Consider the following 22,240-nt stretch of genomic DNA (forward strand, 5'->3'; position numbering starts at 1 on the left):
TATGCAGACTTTGTTTCCCATTTCAGTAGTTCTGTTTCTCTTGTGTATTCCAACTATAACTACATTTTTAATGCTTTAATACATACTGTAGTTAATCACCACCAAACATTTGTCTGTTTCTTTCCACTTTAATTGATTCACTTGACCACCAGGTGGCCCACCATGCTGTATTGTCTATTTTATAGTTTGGCTCAGATTCTAAAACTTTCATAATATAACAATATTTATTAAACCGTCTGTTCCTATTGGATTTTTTTTTCGTGGATGTGATATTATAGAATTTGCAACATTAACTGCTGGCTTTGTGACTCTTTTCCAGCATATGTCAGTATGTTTCTACTAATGGAATTTATCTGCATGTTGAGTAAAAGGTTGCAAATGAATACAGATGTAATATCCTTATAGATTATTGCATGGTTTCAATATTCTGGGTTTTTTCCTAAGTAATAAATTGCTTTATCTAATGATGGCTAACTTCTGTCAGTGTCACTTTCTCCAGGAGATATTTAAAATGCAAAGAACAAAATCAATATAATGGCAATTTCTCAAATGTCAGTATCTAATGCCAATCACCATTGGCCTGAAAAATTACATTAAATAGGGTCACTGTTCTACCATTGTGGCCTATTAATGTATAAAGTACTGTAGACTCTCTTGAAATATTTATATATTGCTCTCATTTTTTTAAAAAATTGTGCCATATTGCCTTATACTATAACCCTGACTGAAAGCATCTGAAATAATTAAAATTTAACTTGGAATAAAATGTTTGAAAAAATAGTTGAGGCTTCTGTTCCTGTTTTCTTTCAGTATAATTACCTACAAAATCATTGTTGTTAAGTCAGAGTGAAGAGTTATAGTAAATAGCTGCAATGAATATTTCATTCATTTAAAAATTCATTTAAAAATTCATTTTGATGTCCTTAAATGGCTATCAGTTGGAGTCAATGGGACTTCTTTAGGTTTTAGTGTTGTCAATTTTGTGAACTTGGTAATATTTGATATGACTAATTGATAGTAGTTTTTATCCCCACATTTGCTTCTATAGATGTGTTTTTCTTCTCTTCCATAACTGAAACATGCACAAAATAAATGCACCAAATACATAAAACAAAGGAACCAAGTCAATTGCACTGGGCAGACATTCAGATGCCATTGATATGGCATGAAGACATACAGTTTACCAACTGTTGTTTGAACTTTTGCATTAAAATGCTGAAATCTTGGCTTGTTTTATGTATTGAAGTGTCACAGAAATTATTTAGTGTCAACATACAGGTCTGAGTTCCATGGATAAGATTTACATACAACAACAACAACCTTTATTAGGCATTTAAAATAGGCTCTAGAGCATTACCGGACATTTATGAAGTACAAATCAACAGTACATTCAAAACGCAGACAGAAAGACTGTATATAGCAGTATACATTACTCAGAAAGTTCTGTCACTTGCAAAAGAAATTTTGCTACTTTCTCCAAGCACATGACATCTGTATTGTTTAACAGAAGCTCCACTACAGAACTGTCAGAGTCTCTTTCAGATTTGTCCAGGGCCAGCCTGGGAGAGAAATTCCTAATGCCCACATATCTCGGACAGTCAAGAATAATGTGAGCAAGAGTCTCCACTTGGTTTTTACAGTGTGGGGATAAGATTTCTGAATGATTTAAAGAAGGGTTGCTGCTTGCTGCCTATGTTCTTAGTAGATGAGGAAGTTCTTTGATTAGCTGATCTGGTTTATGAAGTCCTTCTCCCTCTTGGTCATTTGTGAAGACTTTATGTTTATCGGGTTCTGTCCTGATTTTTACCATTGTTTACCATTGTTGCTATCAGCTTCAGACCTTACTTTACTTTGTTATTGCTCTTGCTATGCTCTTGTATGTATACCTTGATCCCAGTATTGAGTCTCAGCCTTGAGTCTGGATTCTGCCCTTCCCCTATTTCAATCTGTCCCTATCATGATTTTAAATTGACAAGAAGATAATACTTAATTATGCCTACGCTAGGATTCTATTATTCATATGCTTGCCTTTTGCCCCAAGATTAACCCTTGGACAATCCATTCCTTAAATCAGCATATATTTAAGACATTCTCACTCTGCCTGCTTTTGTTTTACTTTTATCAGTGTTTCCAGAACTTTAATGAAATTGCTTTTTGGTGTCTAGATCACACTCATCTTCCCTTAAACAGGATGGAGACTGGCATTTACTTTCTTAATGCCACAGAAAAAGAAAAGTATATATATTTAGATTGTATTTAATCATTTATGTCCCACTTTCCTTTCCAATGAGGACCCCAAGTAGCTTACCGTGAAAAGAACCTACCCATGTTGGAGTAAATTCTGTCCTGCAACAGTAGATGTACTTGAGGCCTGCTATGTGTATGGATAGATCAGACTCAATTGGCTACACCAGTGCTTGGGTATTAGTCTGCTGTAGCAGCACTTGGGCTGTGATTGGCTCCCAGAGATAATAAAGGGTGATCCACTGCCTTCTACCTTCAAGTATTAAAACTTTATGTTCAGCTGAGTGTATGCCAAAGCTTCCAATTTGGTGATTAAATGTCACTAAGGAAGTGTTGTGTGTCTGAAGACACACACACACACACACACACACACACACACTTTGTTTATCAGAGGTCTCATATTTCTGTAAATGTGAATGCAACTGAAAGATAAACATCTGGATAACATTTGAACATATATGGTTATTCCATGTATTTTGACACTTACAGCCTTAATAACTACTTAACAAATTTAATACTACTTAACAACTGTAACAAAAAGTTCAGATTTTGGTTAAGAATTAAATAGCTCAACCACTAACATTTTAAACAGCTGCCTGTGTATCAGACATAATTTAATATATATCAACAACCTGTTAGAATATAGAATTCAAGCAAAATGGTTTGGGAAGATTATGAGCGCAGTGACATGTTGCTTCAGTAATTTTTTGAAGAAGACTGAACATTTAGTATTGAAATGGATCAGGGATGTGGATCAGAATGGTTATATATACTTTTATTTTATTTCTCATTGTAAGGATATTCTTTTATTTCTTGTCTAGGAACTTTACACAAATTGCATAGGACATGCAAATGTATGCAGGCAATTTGAATAAAGTATATGGAATTTTGTGCATGTGCTTGAAACATGTGAAATGTACCTGAAATGTAATGGCTGAAAATAGTTGTAATATTGTTTGGTAGTACTATTTCCTCTGAATCAATAAAAAATGTAAAGCTTTGTTAACTAATAGATATCTGGTTTGAGAGTATTTTCATGTGAGGCTTAAATTATTTGTGTGTGTGTGTGTGTGTGTGTGTGTGAACCTTATGTTCTTTTCTTGTGCTGTTTTGGTGAGCGTGCAACCGTTTGTAAAGCAGAAAAGAAAGCAGAAGAGAGATTTGCTATGGCAGTGAATAGTCTAGCCAGTGTGGGGTTTGATTCACAGCCTTTTACCTTTACATTTTCTGTTATGTATAAATTATAAATGACTTATGTTTCTGCAATTTGTGGTAGCACAGTCTTTACAGCTGTTTAATTTCTTACGGGGCCAATGGAATGAAAATATCTTTGCTGATAATCCTTTATGTAGGCACAACTGCATGGAGAAAATAAACTTTGAATGAGGACATCCTCAGGCATCAGTTTGCCAGCTCTAGGTTGGGAAATAATCTGGAGATTTTGGGGGGAAGGGGAACCTGAGGAGGGCAGGGTTTGGGGAGGAAAAGGTCTTTACTTTAATGGGGTATAATGCCATAGACAGTGGTGGCGAACCTTTGGCACTCCAGATGTTATGGACTAAAATTCCCATCAGCCCCTGCCAGCATGGCCAATTGGCCATGCTGGCAGGGGTCTGATGGGAACTGTAGTCCATAACATCTGGAGTGCCAAAGGTTCACCACCACGGCCATAGAGTCTACCCTCCAAAGCAGGCATTTTCTCCATAGGAACTGATCTCTGTCATCTGGAGATCAGTTGCAATAGTGAGAGATCTCCAGCTACCACCTGGAAGTTGGCACCCCTACTCAGGTATGATGCGCCTTCCTAGAAATGTCTGCCACCATTGAGTGCTTATAGCTACAGACATAGCTGGGTGAGTTGTTACTTCTTCCACACCACTACATTCACAGACAAGCCTGGAAGTATGTTAAGAGCCTGAAGTAGCTGTAAGTAATCCCCACCCCAGAAATCAAACAGTGGTGTTTTAGTCATATGTTCTCGTAAAAGTTGCTAATAATGCAGAATAATACAGAGTGCCTCAGATGCCAAAATCAACTGGCAATCAATTAAAATGTGCATGTCTCTAGCCAAATAGCCAGAATTTAGCTGTTCCTACCTAATTGAACCAGGAGAACAATACAGACAAAAGCATATCAAAGCCTAGTGTAGACAATGTAGCAATAAAAAGTTGTGTTATTTGTACTTTTATCAAATCGACAGCTTTCAGAGTAAAGCACAAACGTAGATTTGTGAGGGATTTTTAAAAATCCATATTTATAAAGATAAAAATTGGTCAAAACATTAAATCCTTGTTGCTGAATAACTACCATCAGTCAGTAGATCTCTGGGGCTTGTTCTGCTAAAAGCCACATCAGACTTTGTAACTCAGTGATGTAATCTTGGCTTTGTGTCATTTATATTCAACCTAAAAAAAAAAAAAACAATTTTCCTGAATAGACAGCCTGACAACAATATTGTTCAGAGTTGGTTTTTATTTGGATCGCTTCCAAATTGCTCACATGCCTCCACAGTAACGCATCATGCCTCCTTAAGTTTTTACTCTGAATTCCTGCATTTCCTCCTTGCTTGGTATTTTATTTTGCTTTTAAAGCCTCAGTTATGTTTGTGAAACTAACCAGCCTGGCCACAAAATTAGGATGTATCTTGCAAAGTGCATTCATTTTACTTTTTGCATATTTTTCCTGAGGTCATGTCAAGGTTAGTTTGAATTCCATCCTACATTAAGACTTCTTTCACAGCTATTTAGCTCTGCAGCCTACTCCCCGCTGGGGTCTGCCCCTTGGGCACGTCAAAGCTTCAGACCTGACAAATCACACACAGATGAAGCTGTACAGTTTTTTAAATAGTTTCGTCAGTAACATTTTTTAATACAATATGCTTTTTTAAAAAACAGAAGTATATTATTTTCATTGTAATATTTTGAACACAGATTTTATGGAATCACTGTTTCATACGAAAATTGCTAAATCTGAGACTGAATAGTAATTGGAATTAAAATGCATTTACTCAGGAACAAGAACTGTTAAAGCTAACAGGATTTACTTGTGAGCAAATAAATAAATATTTGTTTCTCATTCTCTATAGGTATATTTACAGGTATAATGCTGTGAATATTATTGTGCATACTCTATAGGTATAATACTGTGCATATTCTGAACGAAGAAGTGGTATATTTTAGTGTCAACTAAAGTACCTGTTTCAAATACCAGCTCACATACAAGCTTTCCTAGGCAAGCCTTTATTCCAATCTATCAGTAGTATGGAGATAATATTTCATACCTTACAAGGTTGTTGTAAGACTTGCTGTAGCAGTGTATCAGTACTCCTAAATTATACGAATGCAAGGTACTGAAAGTAGCACACTTTGCTTTGTGACAGGCACCAGCTCTAATGATAATATTAAAATCTTTTTGGAACAGGTAAGCTGATGAAGAAAAGAGAGCTGTTCAAAATTTATGGGCAGCATATCTCACTGGCACACAGAGAAGATTTCTATTGACCTCACTTGGGGTAGATGAGTAATTGAGAATACTGTATGCCTCAGAATAACTTCAGCAATTCATTACACATACCTGTTTCATACTACACCTTTTTAAAATATAACATCAACCTACTCTGTAATGTTGGAGAGCACTGTGTGAACAACTACTGAAGTATATGTGAGGGAAACACCACACAAAAATGTTTAAAGTGTATTACAGAACACACAGATTTTGGAATTGTTCCACATTGGGATGTTATAAATCTCATGGTGTAACGGTATTTTCTATTTTAATAAGTGATGCAGAAATCCTTGGTTGCTAATGAGTATATTATCTAACAATATACCCTTAACAGGCTTAAGCTATTCAGGATTTTTAAAAGCAGCTTACTGTCTTCCACATTTTAAGGGACAAAATGTACTGCCTTCTATAAATTACTTGATTGACTGATGAAGTGGTTATAATTATAGCTGCATTGCCATTTTTGACAAAGCCACAATGTAGTCTAGTTCCTACTCCAAGCACACAACCCTTTGCATTACAAAACCCAGTTTTACTGGTCTAATTCTTATTCAGGACAAAAGACACCTGGAGATGTTAACTGTATACTAACAAGGAAAGTTATAACCGAGGAAATAATAATATCAGAGTACAACTGGGGTTTTTTTTGGTAAAGTTATTTTAGAAGGAATGGTTTCTAATGAAGAGTTGTCTAAAGGGTTGCTTGTTTGGAACTAATTAAAGACAGATCTTCTAAATAACAAAAGGATCATGGGAATTACATTAGGTGTCTAGAGACTTGTTATTCTTTTGGCACTCGGAGCAGATTGTTGAAGTTGTTAGTCTAGAAATAAAGCAATGTAATAAAAACTCCTATTTTAACCCCCTCCCTCTCCAGGCTATTGAGTAAAGCCAACGTATTTTTGCTGCTAGAGTTGTTGCAATAAGATTCATATCAGTGGTCCAGAATCCTGAAGAAAAACATTTTTTTTATATTAACACATGATGGTGAGAAGAGTCTTGCGCTTTCACTCCATGCATTTTCAGTCTTCAATTAATGTGAAAGCAGTACAATGCCTATGCAACTTCTCTTGCCTAGTGGTGCACCATTTATCATTGCAGTTTTACATTGACCTTGACACCCACTTCATTAGAATAAAGATTGTCTACCATTTAGGTTACATTGTTCCTCTGCACAGAGACCCCATGCAAATTTCTGTTCAGATAGAAGAGCTGTGAGCCTGTCAGAGGTCATCTGCATTAAATGATTGCAGCTATTTTCCAACTGCTTCTTTTCATTCTACTCAATTCAGGCTAGGAGGATCAATCAAGCCTTCTGCCTGAAACAGTGGGACTGCTGGGAATATAACTGTTTTTGGTGGTACTGGATATGCCCTAAACAGTATTAAATATTTAATATAAACTCATTAAAGGGCAAAAAAAGGATATTATAGTTACAGTAAAATTTAAATGGGTTTGGATCTCCTTTCTTCACAAAAACTGAGCAACTGGTATAAATGCTTTATTTTATTATGAAGAAAAACTAGTCAACAAAGTTATTAAAGCTTTTCTTCAGTAGAATTATGTCAATGGTATAACTAGAGAAAACTGAGATTAAAAAGTAGGAGGGACTAGGTGTCTTCTATGTATTTTACATTCTGTACCTGAAATCCTTGCAACAAAAGCAGTTTTTTGTTTTGCAATTGCAAAAGCACTCATCTTTGGGTTCTGTGTGTAAATAAAGCTGTGCTTTTCATTTGTTCTCAAAAGAAACTTAATAGGAATAAGTTACTGGTCTCCTCCTTGAGTTTTCAGAGTGATATAATTGGAATTAAATTATTAATGAGAGATACTTTTTAAAAGATTGTTTTATGATCTTCTATTAGGGGATTTGCAATTCATTTTAATATTTGTAGTTTGATTTATATTAAAAATAATGCAATCCATGTCCAATTAACAATACATGGCCAATGTAATGTGATTTCTAGATCGTACGGATGCAATAAGATAGGAGAAGAAAATGAATTCTTGGCTTCAGATGTAATTTGTTGTGTGAGTTCTGGCAATTTTAATGACATAGCACTTTTTAAAAAAAAATTCCAAGGCTCAGCAGCAAATGTATCCCAATCAAGAAAACCTATTATTAATTTACAAGGACAACTGTAGGAGTCTTTATAATTTCCCTGTGCAATTATTTGCTATAAATTGATAGTAGGGGAATGCAAGTTAGTAAGGAATAATGGCTGCTATTTGTCTAGACAAAACACTCAACAAGGACCTGAACACTGTCCAGACATTCTTGTTGCATCGACTGTATATGAAATATAACCAAGCTTCTGGACTGTTTGTAAAATGTCTCGCTTTGGTATTACGAAAAAGGTGGATGTCTAAGAGCCGTTGTGAAGGGTAGTCTGGCCTCTAGCAGATTCCTTCACTCTGCATGTATACAGCTGAGCTTTGGACCCTGGACTTTGGAATAAAAAGACTCTTTGTTCATCAATGAATGGCATTAGCCATGGGCTTCCTAAGGGGCCACCTTGAAGCCTAGGCTTGAAGAGTACAAACACTAGCCAGAAAGCACAATATGAGTGTATATGTACACAGATGACAGACAAAATAACAGGTTATATGCATCGGCATGTTTTAATGTATAGGTTTAATGATCATATTTGGACAGTGGATTCACAAGACAGGGTAACAAGTAATGAACACTTTTGTTTGCTTTGCAAATGACACATATGTGTCGACACATCTGTATTTATGTATGGCAATTATTTTCCTGCAGCAGCAAATCTCTTTTTTTAAAAAAAACACTTTCACAGCATGATGGAAGTAAACCATAGACACAGTACTAAATTCCAGAACTCAGTGAGCATTGTAGTATCATTTAAATAAATATAAACTGTATTGGGGAAAATGCCAAAATATCAGAACACTAAAAATCATATCTGCTTCTAATAATGAAGAAAACGTTATTCGTTTAATTCTTCCAGATTTCATAGCTGCAGCTCTACAGTGTGTTCAGTATGTCTAGTCTCTTTTCACTATAACCAACAGAAGCACCATACAAAAGTCTTACAATGGATGTCTTAATCTCTCTGTGTGCTTTTAGAGCATTATTTTGAATTCCATCATGCAGCCTTTTTTCTTCCTCTTCTGAAGTTTTATTACAACAACAGAATTCCCAGGGAGCTTTAGGAGCAAGGGCCGCATAATATTGCCCTAACATTTCGCTGCAGGGAGAGAATATATATCCTGGACCCGATCATCTTTTTGTGACGTTTCCCTTTCAGAAAGATTATGCAATGAGGTCTTACTGTGTTATGAAATGTGTACAGGTTTTACAGAGTAGTTTATTATTATTATTTACCACATTGTTGACATCCACAAACCTTTCATGATGATTTCTTTCTTTGACCTCTCAGTGACTAGGCATCTTGCTCCTTAACACTAAAGGAGACAGAAAAAATGCTTTAGTTCCTCAATGAGCTCCTTCTAGGCCAGTTTCAAAATGGCTTATTCTTCTGGTTTCCATGGAGACAATTAATGCTGTTTCAAGCCATTGTTCCAGTCTCTATTTGGACAGAATTTTGGGGTGTGATTTTTCACACACACACACACACGCGCACACTCTCTCTCTCTCTCTCTCTCTCACACACACATACACACACACACACACACACACACACACAGTGTGGTTATATTTGAGGATGGAAGGGGAACAGAAAACTTCAGGAAAAATGCATTACAAGTTTCTTAAGATAGCCTATTCTAAATTTACGTGGCAATTTTCTGTGAAATGACCTTTAAAACTTTGTTAAAAGATATGTATGACAACATATCATTTTAAAAGTATTTTTAAAAAGAGAAATGTTTTGGGGGAGGAATACTAGAGACAACAACCCTTAACTTAAATGGTATCACTGCCTTTTTCTGTTGCATAGCTTCAAAATATATGCTACCTACTTGTGCATAACCATATATAGCATACTGTAAACAATTTATTGTAAGGATTTTTTATAAGGCAGGTATGGTAGGAAATGAAATATTAATCATTTTATTTATTACAGCTATTGTTGGAAGGAATGAGAGGAGAGAAGGTAGTAGAAATGCTGGGGCTTTTCGATTTCTTAATCTCATTTTTGGCTATTGAACAGTAATCTGTATCATAACATTTGCAGTCTGTCACAATGGAGTTGCTTTTGCTCACTTAATGCCGAGGGTGGAATGAATATGAAGATTAAATTATCTTCTCACCACAGGATAAAGAAGCCCTACTAGACTCGGGTTGTGCAGCACTGATAGAGCTGGGTAGCTAATTTTGCCTGAGAGAGGAGGTGTTAGATGGGTAAAAAAAAAGAGCCACACGATGTAGTGCTATCAGAACCTCAACACAGCAGTGTAGTAAGCACTTTTCTCACATCGAAATAAATAACTTAACTTTAATTTCTATATCTTGAAACAATACGACCTGTTCTTCCCATAAGCACTGCATCTCGCAATTAAATGGATTTTTACAGCTTATCCCGTTAGTTCATGATGCATTTTCTAACAATCACTATTGTTCATCATGCTCTTTATACAATAGATACAGTGAGAAATATAGAAAGCATATATACAAAGCCTACTTAAGTATTTTTAATGTAATAATCTTTTATAGCATCTGTCACAGGGATGCTTCGTGATGTTACATATATAGCAAACTCAGGGTCTTTTTAAGCACAGGCTTTGAATGACAACAGTTAAGGTCTTCATGAGACCTAGAACGTTGATACAAAGAAGCTAATGCCACTGGTATTGTTTAGTTATTGATCTTCTACATCTCAAGAGCATCTACAATATCTTTTTCAGCCAACCGCTGCTGAACACAGCCTATCATGGGTGAAAATAACAGTAACTAACCAAGTCCACAACAGTGTCAGACAGCTAGAGGACTCCCTTCATCTATTAATCCACTTGGTGAAAGGAAAGACATAAAGCCAACTGGATTTTAGTGCGTAGCTGAAATGGACTCTGGATTTCCCTTGATATTATGCGTACTTACAGAAATAATTATGTAAATCCTTTTCAGCTATATCATCTTTAAATAGAAATCAGATTACATAAAGCAGATTGTAATCTCCTCTGCTCCCCTTTCTAGCTGAAAAAGGCAATCATATAGAGCCAACAAGCATACTTGTTGGCAATTTTAGCCAAAGAAAATGGTTATCTGCTGTATGATCCAGTTCTGCAATTCCAAACCTGATTGCCTCTTGTTAATGCACATCTTTTAGAAACTGCCGTTTCTGGTTTTACTTTATATATCGAAAGACAAGGTGTTTTTGGTTGTTTTTTTTGTAAAGCTAGACAATCCTTTGGTTGCTAGCTATGCATATTCATGCTTGTTTTGGATACACCAACACCTGATCAGTGTTCATTAATAATGAAAAATACTTTAAGACACCTCATTTAAAACATTTTGCTCTGTGATCCACAAATGACTAATATTTGAAGTTGGCAAACTATAAATGATGTTCATGTGCAGTGCAAATGAAAGATTAAAATATGAAACTAACAATATGCAAACATATTCATGCAAATACTGAGGATCTATTAGCTGAAACAGTGATTTCACACCTTTCTTATTTTCTGTAAGTACTCTCCAATTGTATTTTTGTTTTGTTTTGTCAGAATACGTGTTCATAGATCTGGAATGAGCACCCATGTTTTAAACATTCTTTGTTCTACTTTGACTTTGCATGGGGATGTGTGGAGACTCATTCCAATCAATACACTAACACACTTGTTGGAAATAAATCGGCCGCAGCCCAAATTTTATTTAACATAACCAAAACCTTGAAGCTGGGCGAGCATAACAGAGCACATCCTGGCCCCCAGGCAGCAAACCGCTGAACCTGGTTATAGGGCAGCCCAAGCGGACCTTAGGCCCTTACCGGACAGAATTGTCGGCATATCCCCGAGGACTGGAACAGGAAGTTACTAGATGCCCACATGGGCTCCAAATCCCGATTTGGCACCCCTCCCACTGCCCGGAGCGAGCTCTCAGCGGCCCCAAGGCTTTAACTTTGCAGAGCTCTATAGCCACCGCCGGACCTCATATGGAGGCCCCGAGGTGGGGAAGGTCCATTGCGCAAGCTACTGCCTTCCCCAAATAGGATGTGCTCTTATGCCCTGCAGCCCAGTGAACTCGCGACTGAAATAACAAAGCCATAAGAGGACCCCGTCACTTAAAACTGGGAAGGAGGAGGGCGCTTTCAAACCTGCCGACCTCGAAAGAGGCGGGCCCGCCCGGCATAGCCCTTTTTTATGGGCTCTGATACTGTAACAATCGCGTCGCGGTGCCGGCCGCGTGACGAACTCAAGCGGCGAGGGGAGAGGTTTCCACTCCTTCCTCCCCTGCAATGTCGTCCCCAGGCTGGAAGGCCTGGAGCCAGCGATGCGTAAGGGGATGTGTGGAAGACTTTCATTCAATCAATGCACTAACACACTTGTTGGAAATAAATGCGGCCGCCAGCCCAAATTTTTTGGCCTTTAATAACCCAAGAGCAGGCTGGCCCGAGCATAACAGAGCACATCCTGGCCCCAGGCAGCAAACTGCGCTGAACCTGGTTATAGGGCAGCCCAAGCTGACCCCTATAAAGGCCCGCCGGACAGAACCCTGTCCGGCTTATGCGAGGGACTGGAGCAAGGAAGTTACTATAGATGCCACATATGGGCCTTAAATCAATTTGCTGACACCCCTCCCTGCCGGGCAGCGGCTCATACGGCCCCAAGGCTTTGCTTACCAAGAGAGCTCTACTAAGCCACCCACCGGACCTCATATAGGAGGCCCCGAAGGGTGGGGAAAGGTCCGGCTGCGTAAGCTACTGCCTTCCCCAAATAGGATGTGCTCACCCATGCCCTCATGCACGCGAGCTGTTAAACCAACAGCTCCCAGCCCTTCATGCAGCCCAGAAGTCACACAGCTCGGTGCGTGCGCTAAAAGCACACTGCATCAAAGCGGCAGTTTTAAACTGGCATCGAGTGCGGACGGCATGAAGCCACTGCAGCAGAGCATAGGGATATCATGCAGCAGATGTCCTGGCCCAATCGATAAAGTGGACTCCCATCGGGCAAAACAATGCTGGCAGAGCATGAGATAGATCAACATGGGGAATAACATCCCCATGCTCAGCACCAGCCGGACGGACCCGACACAGTTTGAACCTGGTTTTGTTAACCCTGGCGGAGCCTGGCGTTCCTCCAAGTCCCTGCGCTCAAGTAAACCGCGACCAAATTGGTTGGTCTTACCGGCATCTTTAGCGGTGGAGCAGCGTAAGGTAGATCCCTCATGGAGTTCTGCCACCTTTGGAGGCGAATGTCATTTTCCCCAAGTTGAATCAGAACTGCATCAGGAAGCCAAATTGCAGGGCGAGGAGTTCGCAGCGGAGAAACAGAGCGGGTACATCGCTTTCGTCGTAGCCAGCCAGCGGTATCCACAGAAGTGTCAGGCCCAGATGTTCTCTAATAGATTTCTTAGCATAGCGGCCGGCCAGTGGACAATACTGTGACCAACCAGCCAAACTTGGTACCGGCGGGCCACGGAACTATAAAGAACAAAGTTACAGCGAAGGTGAGGGCGGACGCGAAACTACCACATTAAGGCTAAAGACTTCCAGCGACCTAAAGCCTGAATCTCAGTTGCAGAGTGTCGCTTCCTGAGGCCGTGGTTGCGGCTCGATTCCGAAAGGGTGAGAACCAAACTGTTAATGAGGGAGGCCACACAAACTGTAGACAATGCCGCCAGAACGCTGTAAATTGGTATCTGGACACTGTAATCCATCTCTATGGATGAACAAATTTGGACCCTACCTTCGGAATGACGGCCAAAATGCAGCCATGTAGCCACGGGCAGGGAGACCCTGTTGGGGAAGGGGCCAAAGTCACTCTGGTTCCTGCGGCGCTGGTCAGTCTTGGACCCGCCAGCCATATAAGTAGGCTCCCGCCGACCATGGAAACATCGACTCTTTGTAAAGCCTTAGGGGCCGATGTGGTGGGCCAGACCTTCAATTCGCTACCCGAAGGCCCATAAAAGGCCAAAGTAAATAAGGCTTGAAATAGTGCAGCCTCATAAGCAGAGTCACATACTGTTTTCTGTAGCATTAATTAGAGTCCTAAGAGCTCCTGGTGATGGGGCCTACTGTCCTGTATTTTACAAGGGAAGCAGCTGCCACCCGGCCGCAGCTACCGTCTAGCCCCTTCAAAAGGACCGGGAGTGGCCGGTGATCCCCAGAGCCTGGCTGAAAAGGAAATGGCGTAAAATGGACCTTAATAGTCCTGGCAGCCATTAAATGATCCCTCAATTCCACCACCAGATGCGGAGAACCAAATCCTTAGCAAACCCTTGTCGCACAGGTTTAGCCTATGGAAGCTGCAAATCACGAAAAAGGTGTTCAGAAGCCCTTCATGCAGCGGCGTGTAGCTGGGGCCAGTGACTGCAAGACACCTTGACTATGGACTGTCTCAAGGCGCCACAGATGGTCTGGACACTTCTCCGGAAACTGGCTGGCCGGGGAGCTAGGGGAAGCGGCTGACCTGATGTGAACAAAGCGTCCAGCTATATTATTATTATACCGGCAGAAAAACGGCCTTAAAGAGATGTTAGACAGGTAAACCATCACAAATTCATTACTAGCGCATCACCGCTCAGACCCGTGGACTGCCGGTTTACCACCCACCCTAACAACAGCCTGGTTTGTCGCACAGAACTTAACTTCTGCGTGAGTGCATGAAACACACCCTTCAGGTGAACACGCAGCCACCAGAAGGAACAACTCCAAAGTCATATCGCAAAATTCCGTCTGATTCCATGCTGATGGCCATTTCCCTGCACACCGCAGCTAAAATAAATACCAAAACCTATAGAGCCAGCTGCATCGGTGTGAACGAAACTTTCTTGCATCCCCAGAGCTGCAAATGAAACCCCATTGTAGTTTTCAAGAAACTTAAGCCCGATATAGGTCTTACCTTAAACCGGAAGTCACCCTGATGTGATGGTGGGAACTGGTAACCTGCCATGGACCTGGCAAGGCAGAACAAAGGCCCTTCCGGGAGACCACCCTGCATACCAAAATTAAAGGTGCCAAAGCAGGACTGTAACCGCGAGTCGGCGCTTTCTTCTTTTGCAGAGATTTCCTTAATCAGTATGTAGCGCCCGATCCGAAACGCTTATCAGGGGGGGCAGGGAAGATGTTCCCTTATAGTGTCAACTGAATTCCTAAGTAGGTTAAGCAGGACACGGCCCGCCAGTCTTAAATGCGGCATGAACTCCCAGCTCTGCGCTAAGTCGCAAGCTGACAACATCGCTGCACAGTCCTCAATTGCCGGTGCGCCTACAAATAAAAAATCATCAAGATACGTAGGTGACTTTGCGATGGCATGCGATCTTTGATTGCCCATTCCAAAAGGTGCTAAATTTTCAAAAAGCAGCGCCAAGCTATAGAGCATCCATGGGCATGCATTTATCAACATACCGCTATTATCCCTCAAATCGAAAACCTAGAGTTAATCCCGGGGTGTATGGGCAGCAGCTGACTGTATGTCACATTTGGCTAACCGGCGGGCTGCTCCACCTCGAATGATGCCTGCCTCGTCAGTGGCATGCCGAACTGAGCAGATGCGAGAGTGCGATGGAAATTAGATTCACCGACCCTGCAGAAGGTAGGACAAGTGTTGTATCATTCTATACTCCCCGAGGGGTCTTTTGGGGACCACCCGATGGGGAAACCCTGGTTGGAGTAGCGGAGGCTCAGCAAAGGGACCTGCAATCCCTACCGCCAGGCATTCTTTTTACGAAATTTTGGCGGCCACCACGCAGGCAATTCCTGGCTGATTTTAAGTTGGGGCTGATGTTGCCTCCTGTTCCCCAAAAGGGATGGCTGACCCATTGGAATCCCTCCTTCAGAATTATATCGTGCTTCCGGCGATTGCCTGTCCAGCCACTGGGGTTAAGACACCTGCGCGCCGGGGGGGGCGAGACTCTACCAGGACCTCCGGGACTTCAAGCCTTCTGGGCGGGAAGGATCCTCCCCTGGCGCCACCGTCCTTCTTAAAGCATGCGGAGCCAGGAGTTCGGCCACGTTGAAAGGAGGCAGCGCCAGTTGAGGGCACTGTATCCTGGTGAGCCCGAGCATCTAGAACAAACCAAACCTGCACTTATCTTTCCTACAAGAGCCTTGATTAAAAGGCCCAACAGGCGTGGCGATGGCGGGTCTCGCTGGCTAATCCCTTTTCTTCTTTGACCTTTCCCCGCATAGCGGTGACCTTGACCACATTTGTCATCCGCGTTTGATGCGTGGATTATGTCCCACCTGCGGCCTGAAGCGTGTAAAACACTCTTTGAAATGCTTCATCATATTTTAATGCTGCTGCATCCCGAGGATCGGGCTTTCAAAGCGTTGGCCCAGTGAGCAGCCAGGTGCCAGGCCCTTAGAGGGTAAAGCTCCAATAAGTGCACCATATACTCCATAAACCCTTTTGACCAGTTGTCAAAGAGCGTACCGGCTCTTTCGGGCGTTCCTTTTCTTTCTGGCGAGCGGGAACGGACTCCTCAGGATCCTCCTCCGACGCCAAAACCGTGAAAGAGGTCCACGTAGTAGCCGTCCAGGGCTCTTTCTCAGTTTTCTCATTAAATGGGAGCCGGAGGATCTCAGGGTCCCATCTTTGGTGAAAGCTGCCAGCTCTGGATTCTCTGCACTGTTCCCTACAGCAAGTTCCCCTTTCCTCCTGTGAATGATCCACTGAGGAAGAGCTGGCACTTTCCCCCCCCGTTCCCAATAATCCCCGCTGCCTGCGTGGGACTCCTCATCGTCGACTCGCCCGATGAGTTGAACTAGAAGACGATGAAAACGGCCGAGGCCTTCTTCCTCTCGCCTTGCTCTGGCTCGTGCCCCCCCCGTCTGGTTGGAAGGGCCTGCCAGCTCTGGACCCTGCACTAAGGGGCCCGCTGCAACCGAAAGATCCGCACTCCCCAAAGGTGTTTGGTAAACCGGGGTCTGCTGCGCCTGAGTCCCCACCACAGTAGGGAGAGCTGTACCCAAGCTCTGCTGAGCCTGCGTCCCTGCAACTGGAGGGACAGAAGATCCAAAGGCCTGTTGCATCTGAGTCCCCGCATACGGGGGTAAAAAGGAACCCAGGCTCTGTTGTACCTGATTACCTCCAAAATAGGGTACCGGAGAATTGTGCCCTTGAGGAGGCCAAGTGTATGTGGGCACCTGTTGGCTCCCAAATGCGCCCCCAGACCACTGGCCAAAACACGGGGAGGAAGCAAATTGACCTGGCCATCCGATACCTGGAGTCATGCTCATGCCCATATAAGGAGAATATGGGTAAGAACAAGGCACAAAAGCAGGACTCGCTGGCGTGGGCAACCCACTTTGAGCCAGGGGAGCCATAAGGCCTGTGGGATAGTTGACCCCGGTCCGCGCAGACGGAGGCCGAGGCGGTCCCGGAGTGCCAGGTGCTGTAGGAGGCCGCAACCCCACGTTAAGCTCGCTCCGTCCTGCTGGGTCGAGCAGATTCCTGTGGTGCATCGAGCCTCACAACAGAAGCGGTGGCGGCGGACCCGATCATCCAGAATCCAGGCATCTCCTGTATGGGCGGGGCATACAGCTTCGGCCCTTAGCCGTAAAACAGCCCTGGGGTGGCTGCTTGTCTCGGCCTGAAGACTTCCCCTTATCCTGGGCCCTTTTTTCTTTAAGCCTGTTGGCCGATTGCCATAATCTGGGTGCTGTTATTGCTACTATCAACTAAACTTGCTGGTAGGTAATGAGGGGCAAGTGGCACCAGGAAGTGCCTCCAAAATTCACCCAATAATCTAAAAGAGAGTGAAAAAATGGGCCACAGACCGGCAGCTGCAAAGGGGAAGCGCTGCCAAAATGGCCGCTGTCCTCTTCCCCCAACTGACTTAAAATGGCCGCTAAAAATTCACCACCTCAGATGAGGAGTGCAAAATTTCTTGGCGAAGAAACTTCATTGCCGCACCGTCTGCAGACTGACTGTAGAAGGGTAAAGCTCGAGGCAGTGAAGCCTCCTAAGCATATTTAAAGGAAAGAAGAGGCGGGGAGAGGCGGAGGAGCGGTTCCCGTTAAATTGATGACAAAGTGGCGCCCCGCTCCCAGCGGAAACGCCTGTTCAGGCGAAGAGACCGCGCCGCCCTGGTAAGGGGAGCAAACAGCCCACCCCGCCCGGATCTCTGCGGCGGAGAGCAACCCGGCAAAACAAACAAAACAAAGCGCCCGCTGGAATCGGCTCAAAGGCCCGGATGAAACTCCAGCGGCCTTACGGGAGAGCAACGCTCCGCTACCCGGCGCTGGTAGCTGACCGCGAGGCGGCGAAGGCGCCCTCCGGCGCAGCAGGCGGCTAAGCGTCCACTCAAGTGGATCCGCTTCGAGACCCGGATAGAAAGGCTCCCGGCAACGTCACGGGAGAGCAGACTCTCACCACGGCGTGCGGCCGCTTTATTTTCGGAAGCGGCGAGAAGGCACGCTCCAGCGAAGCAAATAACCCAAAGGTAACGATCTAACCCGCTTCGGTAGGAAAGCGCCCGGCTCTAATCGAAGGCCACCAGTAAGCACCACCAGCTCCTTTCAAACCTGCGGCCTACGAAAAGAGGCGGAAACACCAGCGCAGCCGCTTTTATAGGCTATGCGAGTACTAATCGCGTGCGTTTTGACCGCGTGAGCAAAAGACTCAACGGCAGCCCGGGGAGAGGAGTTCCTCCGCCCTCCTGCAGTATCGTCCCAGGCTGAAGCCTGGGCCGCGATTTGTTATAGTTATTCCTGCCTTTATTTTTATTTTTTACAACAGCATCAAGATAGTTTTCTACACCGAGTTTCAGGGAAAGGAAGCATAATGTCTAGCATGCAGTTTACTAATAGCTATGTATGATTTATGTAGACCTTTTAACACTTTTTGTATCATTGTGCTTCATATGAAGCTCCAAATAAAAGGTACACATTGATACTGTTTCTTCAAATCTTTTTTTTAAAATAACACGAAGAAGGAAATGGTGTGTATAACAGGGCAGAAGAGAATGAGTGAAAGTATGTTATGAGACAGAAGCCCCTTCCACACATGCAGAATAATGCACTTTCAATCCACTTTCAAAATTGTTTGCAAGTGGATTTGGCTATTGAAAGTGGATTGAAAGTGCAGAAGGGGCCAGAGTAAACTGGCTGCAGTTGACATGAGTATTGGCAATGGCATAAACAATGCTTTGATTGTGGGTTTCTTCATGGCAGGGAGGTTGCCTTTATGGCCCTTGTGGTCTCTTTCAACTCTTGTGATTCTATGAAGAAAACTTGTGACCTTCCATGAACTAGAATACCCAAGTCCAAATTATGACACTGTCTTCAAATAAACCTCTACTGTCTCCAATGTAAGGAACAGTTGCCACTCATTTGTTTGGGGAAACATACTGTGGCCCTTTCCGCACTGTGGAAAGGGCACTTCCCCACCAGCAGGAATTCTACCGGTGAAGGGGTGGGAGCTGTTCGCACGAGAGCCGCCTCTTCCCCATCCCTCTCCCACTCACCTCATCGCCTCCATCACCCTGCTGGCCTCCTAAGACCCGCCCACGCTGCCCTCCGACCTCCAGGGGTCAGAGGACAGCGAGGGAGGGTCTTAGGAGGCCAGCAAAACAGACGCGATGAGAATTCGGAGAATAAGGAAAAAAAACGGGGAAAACAGCGCATTCAGCAGTGCCCGTTAGCGCAGCGCCGCAGAGAATGCACTGTTTACCAAAAACCTCCCTCCAGGAGGGAGGTTTTTTTGGAAGGTGGCTTACAAGGGGAGAGGGAACCAGATCCCAGCGCTGCTGCATTACATGGCGCCCGCCTGTCGCGAGAAACGGCTCCCTGGGGACATTTTTGCCGTTCCCAGGGCGCCGTTTATGGCCCGTGCAGAAAGGGCCTTAGTGTTGAATTTAAGAACAGTATTGTATGGGGGCAATACCTGCTTCTGCCCCTTCGTCTGGGATGTCTAGCTTCTCTCAAAGCAGGACCTGGGGACCTCAGACACATGTGTAGTGAGATTCAGCCTGCTCCTGGTTTTCTACTCTTTCTCATCTTTTAGCTGAACCACCAACTAGAGCCCAGGGCAAAGCTTTGTAGATGAAGGTAGAGTATGATTAGCAGTTGCTTCTGTCAGATTCTCTTGAACAAAGGGCAGAATACAAAGAACCCACAGGTAGTTCTCCATGTCCAAGAACAGATTATGATTTGGCACAAAATCATGGCAAAATCTGCTTTCCCAAAGAAACTGGGGTTACCAGAAGCAGGGGAATATTCTCGGTTCTGTTCTTAACAGAATTACAGCTTCCTAAGGCAATTAAGTGGTTTAGAAGGAAATAACTGTTTAAGATCAGTTTCCTACACTATTTTATTTGTGAATAGAATTCTATCCAGTGGAGAAATAACGTTGAACTGGGGGACAATGTTGGAGTAGAACAGACCCTCTCCATTCTTTCCATCCTCACCACCACTACTAGATGTCCATCATAACCATGGGCACTTTATTTTAGGACAAAAATAATTTAGAAGCTGCATAAATATATGTTAATGTGAAAATGATAGTTTAAGACTAAATTTACACTGAAAACTTTTTTTTTCATTTTAGAGATACAGTGTTGAAATGTCAATCAGACACCCCAAAAAGATGGAATTGCTGAGTAAGGTTGAAGCACTGAAGAGAAGTAGTGTTCTACTACCCAACGATCTCCTTGAAAAAGTGGATTTAATTAATGAAAAATGGGAACTGCTTGGGGTATTTGCATTTTTATTACTGTTTGTATGTTATGTGTACATTTTTTGTCTTGAAGTATGCCCCCTGTTCTGATTTTTTAATTTAATGCACAAATATCTGTTCCATTCAATCCATGACATAAATTTCAAACAAGCCATTCATGCTATTACAAAACATGCACGTCCCCCCCAAAAAACCCCTATAGAATTTTCTTTGTCTGTTTTCCCCTGTTCCCTGCTTTTGTCTTGTCTGACTTTAATAATCTTAGTTTAATGCAGGAAAAAGTAAATAAAATGTGCTGTGTATTATGGGTATGCACCAAGTCAAATATAATACAGTATATCTGATATACACTGACTGTCATGCTTGAGTGAATGGTAATAGAATTTTTTTCTGAAGGTACATGTTAGAGACATCTACTCTTTAACTATTTACTATATTCTTAAGATGAAATGTGGGGATGTCACTGTATATTTAAGGTCATACTGATGGCTCAAAAACCAATATGCAAGTTTTGAACTAATCTGAAGTCCTGAATCTGAGAATGTTGTCATATATATATTGTGTGCCCTTATTCAACTTATATTTGACAAAGACAAAACAAAAGTTTCATGTAATTCATTTTTCATGCTATAATGGGTTTGGTCTTTGCCAAACAGTAAGACTCAAAAATCTGGCAAAAGATCGAATAGAGTGATTCTGTTACCCAGACACCAATGATGGCATGATGCAGGAAGCTTACTAGCTAATTGCAGGAGAACAAGAGGCTCTCATTCTCTTCTTGCTCTGCTTGCTTTCACTCAAATAAAGGATAAGTCTATCAGCCACTTAAATAATGAATCAGGGATGAGTAGTTTTAGTAATAGAGATTGTGTGTTATTTTGCAATGAACAGTGAAACAATCCTGACTCTTTCCATCTTTCCTTCACCCATATGGAAAGCTTCACTCACAGACATACATTTGGGGATAATTATACATGGAGAGGGAATGGATTGGAAACTGAATTTTTAAGCATTGCAAAGAAATTTCTATCAAGAATTTCTACAAGAAACTTTGCAGAATTGTTGTTTTAGATGACAACAAAGAATTACAGTACTCAGTAATGTTATTACAAGATTCATATTGTCACCTTCACCTGAAGATGAGCTTTTTACATCTTGATTTAGCAAGGACAACTCCTTCCTGAGCCAAGGCAGACTGCTGCATGTGCATGGGAATCTATAGGAGAAGTATGCCTCAAGACCTTTTTGTATATAGCCAAGGTCACTGAAGCTCCCACTCTTCCAACATGGAGTTGGAGCTCTCTACTTGAGATCAAAGACTGGCAGTGCTAAATGGATGGTTGGTGCTATTGCATTTGACAGCATTGATCACCTGTTGGAGCTAAAGACTGAAATGAAACTTTCAAAGACCCTTCAGGGATATCCATTAAAGCAACCTACAAAGAGTAAGTGGCTTCCGAGGCAGAGCAAGGTTTTATCCAAATAAAGGCTTCTGATTAACTATTGGGAGATTTCATTGGCTGTGCAGATTTTTTTTAATGTTGCTTTGGCAGCAGCTGCCAACACAACACAACGATCTACCCTGTGTGGCAATCATTTTGTGGCTGGCTCCATCTCCCATGTCAGCCATTTTGTTTGTCAGTCATTTTGTTGCTGCAGCCACCAAGCCATGTCAGAATTCCAAAAGTGCCTGCAGACTCAAAATGTTGGCGACCCTTGCATTAGAGAT

At 42.4% G+C, this 22,240-nt stretch overlaps 1 protein-coding gene across 1 annotated transcript in view; it reads left to right on the forward strand.

Moving 5' to 3' along the window:
• Window positions 1-22,240, forward strand: part of AKAP6 (A-kinase anchoring protein 6) — a 289,841-nt gene that overhangs the window by 203,603 nt on the left and 63,998 nt on the right. The window contains 1 exon segment of the mRNA XM_048484616.1: window positions 20,385-20,529. Coding sequence (XP_048340573.1) covers window positions 20,385-20,529 — 145 coding nt within the window.

Source organism: Sphaerodactylus townsendi, linkage group LG02 (genome assembly GCF_021028975.2).
Source record: "Sphaerodactylus townsendi isolate TG3544 linkage group LG02, MPM_Stown_v2.3, whole genome shotgun sequence".
In the NCBI taxonomy this organism is placed as follows: domain Eukaryota; kingdom Metazoa; phylum Chordata; class Lepidosauria; order Squamata; family Sphaerodactylidae; genus Sphaerodactylus; species Sphaerodactylus townsendi.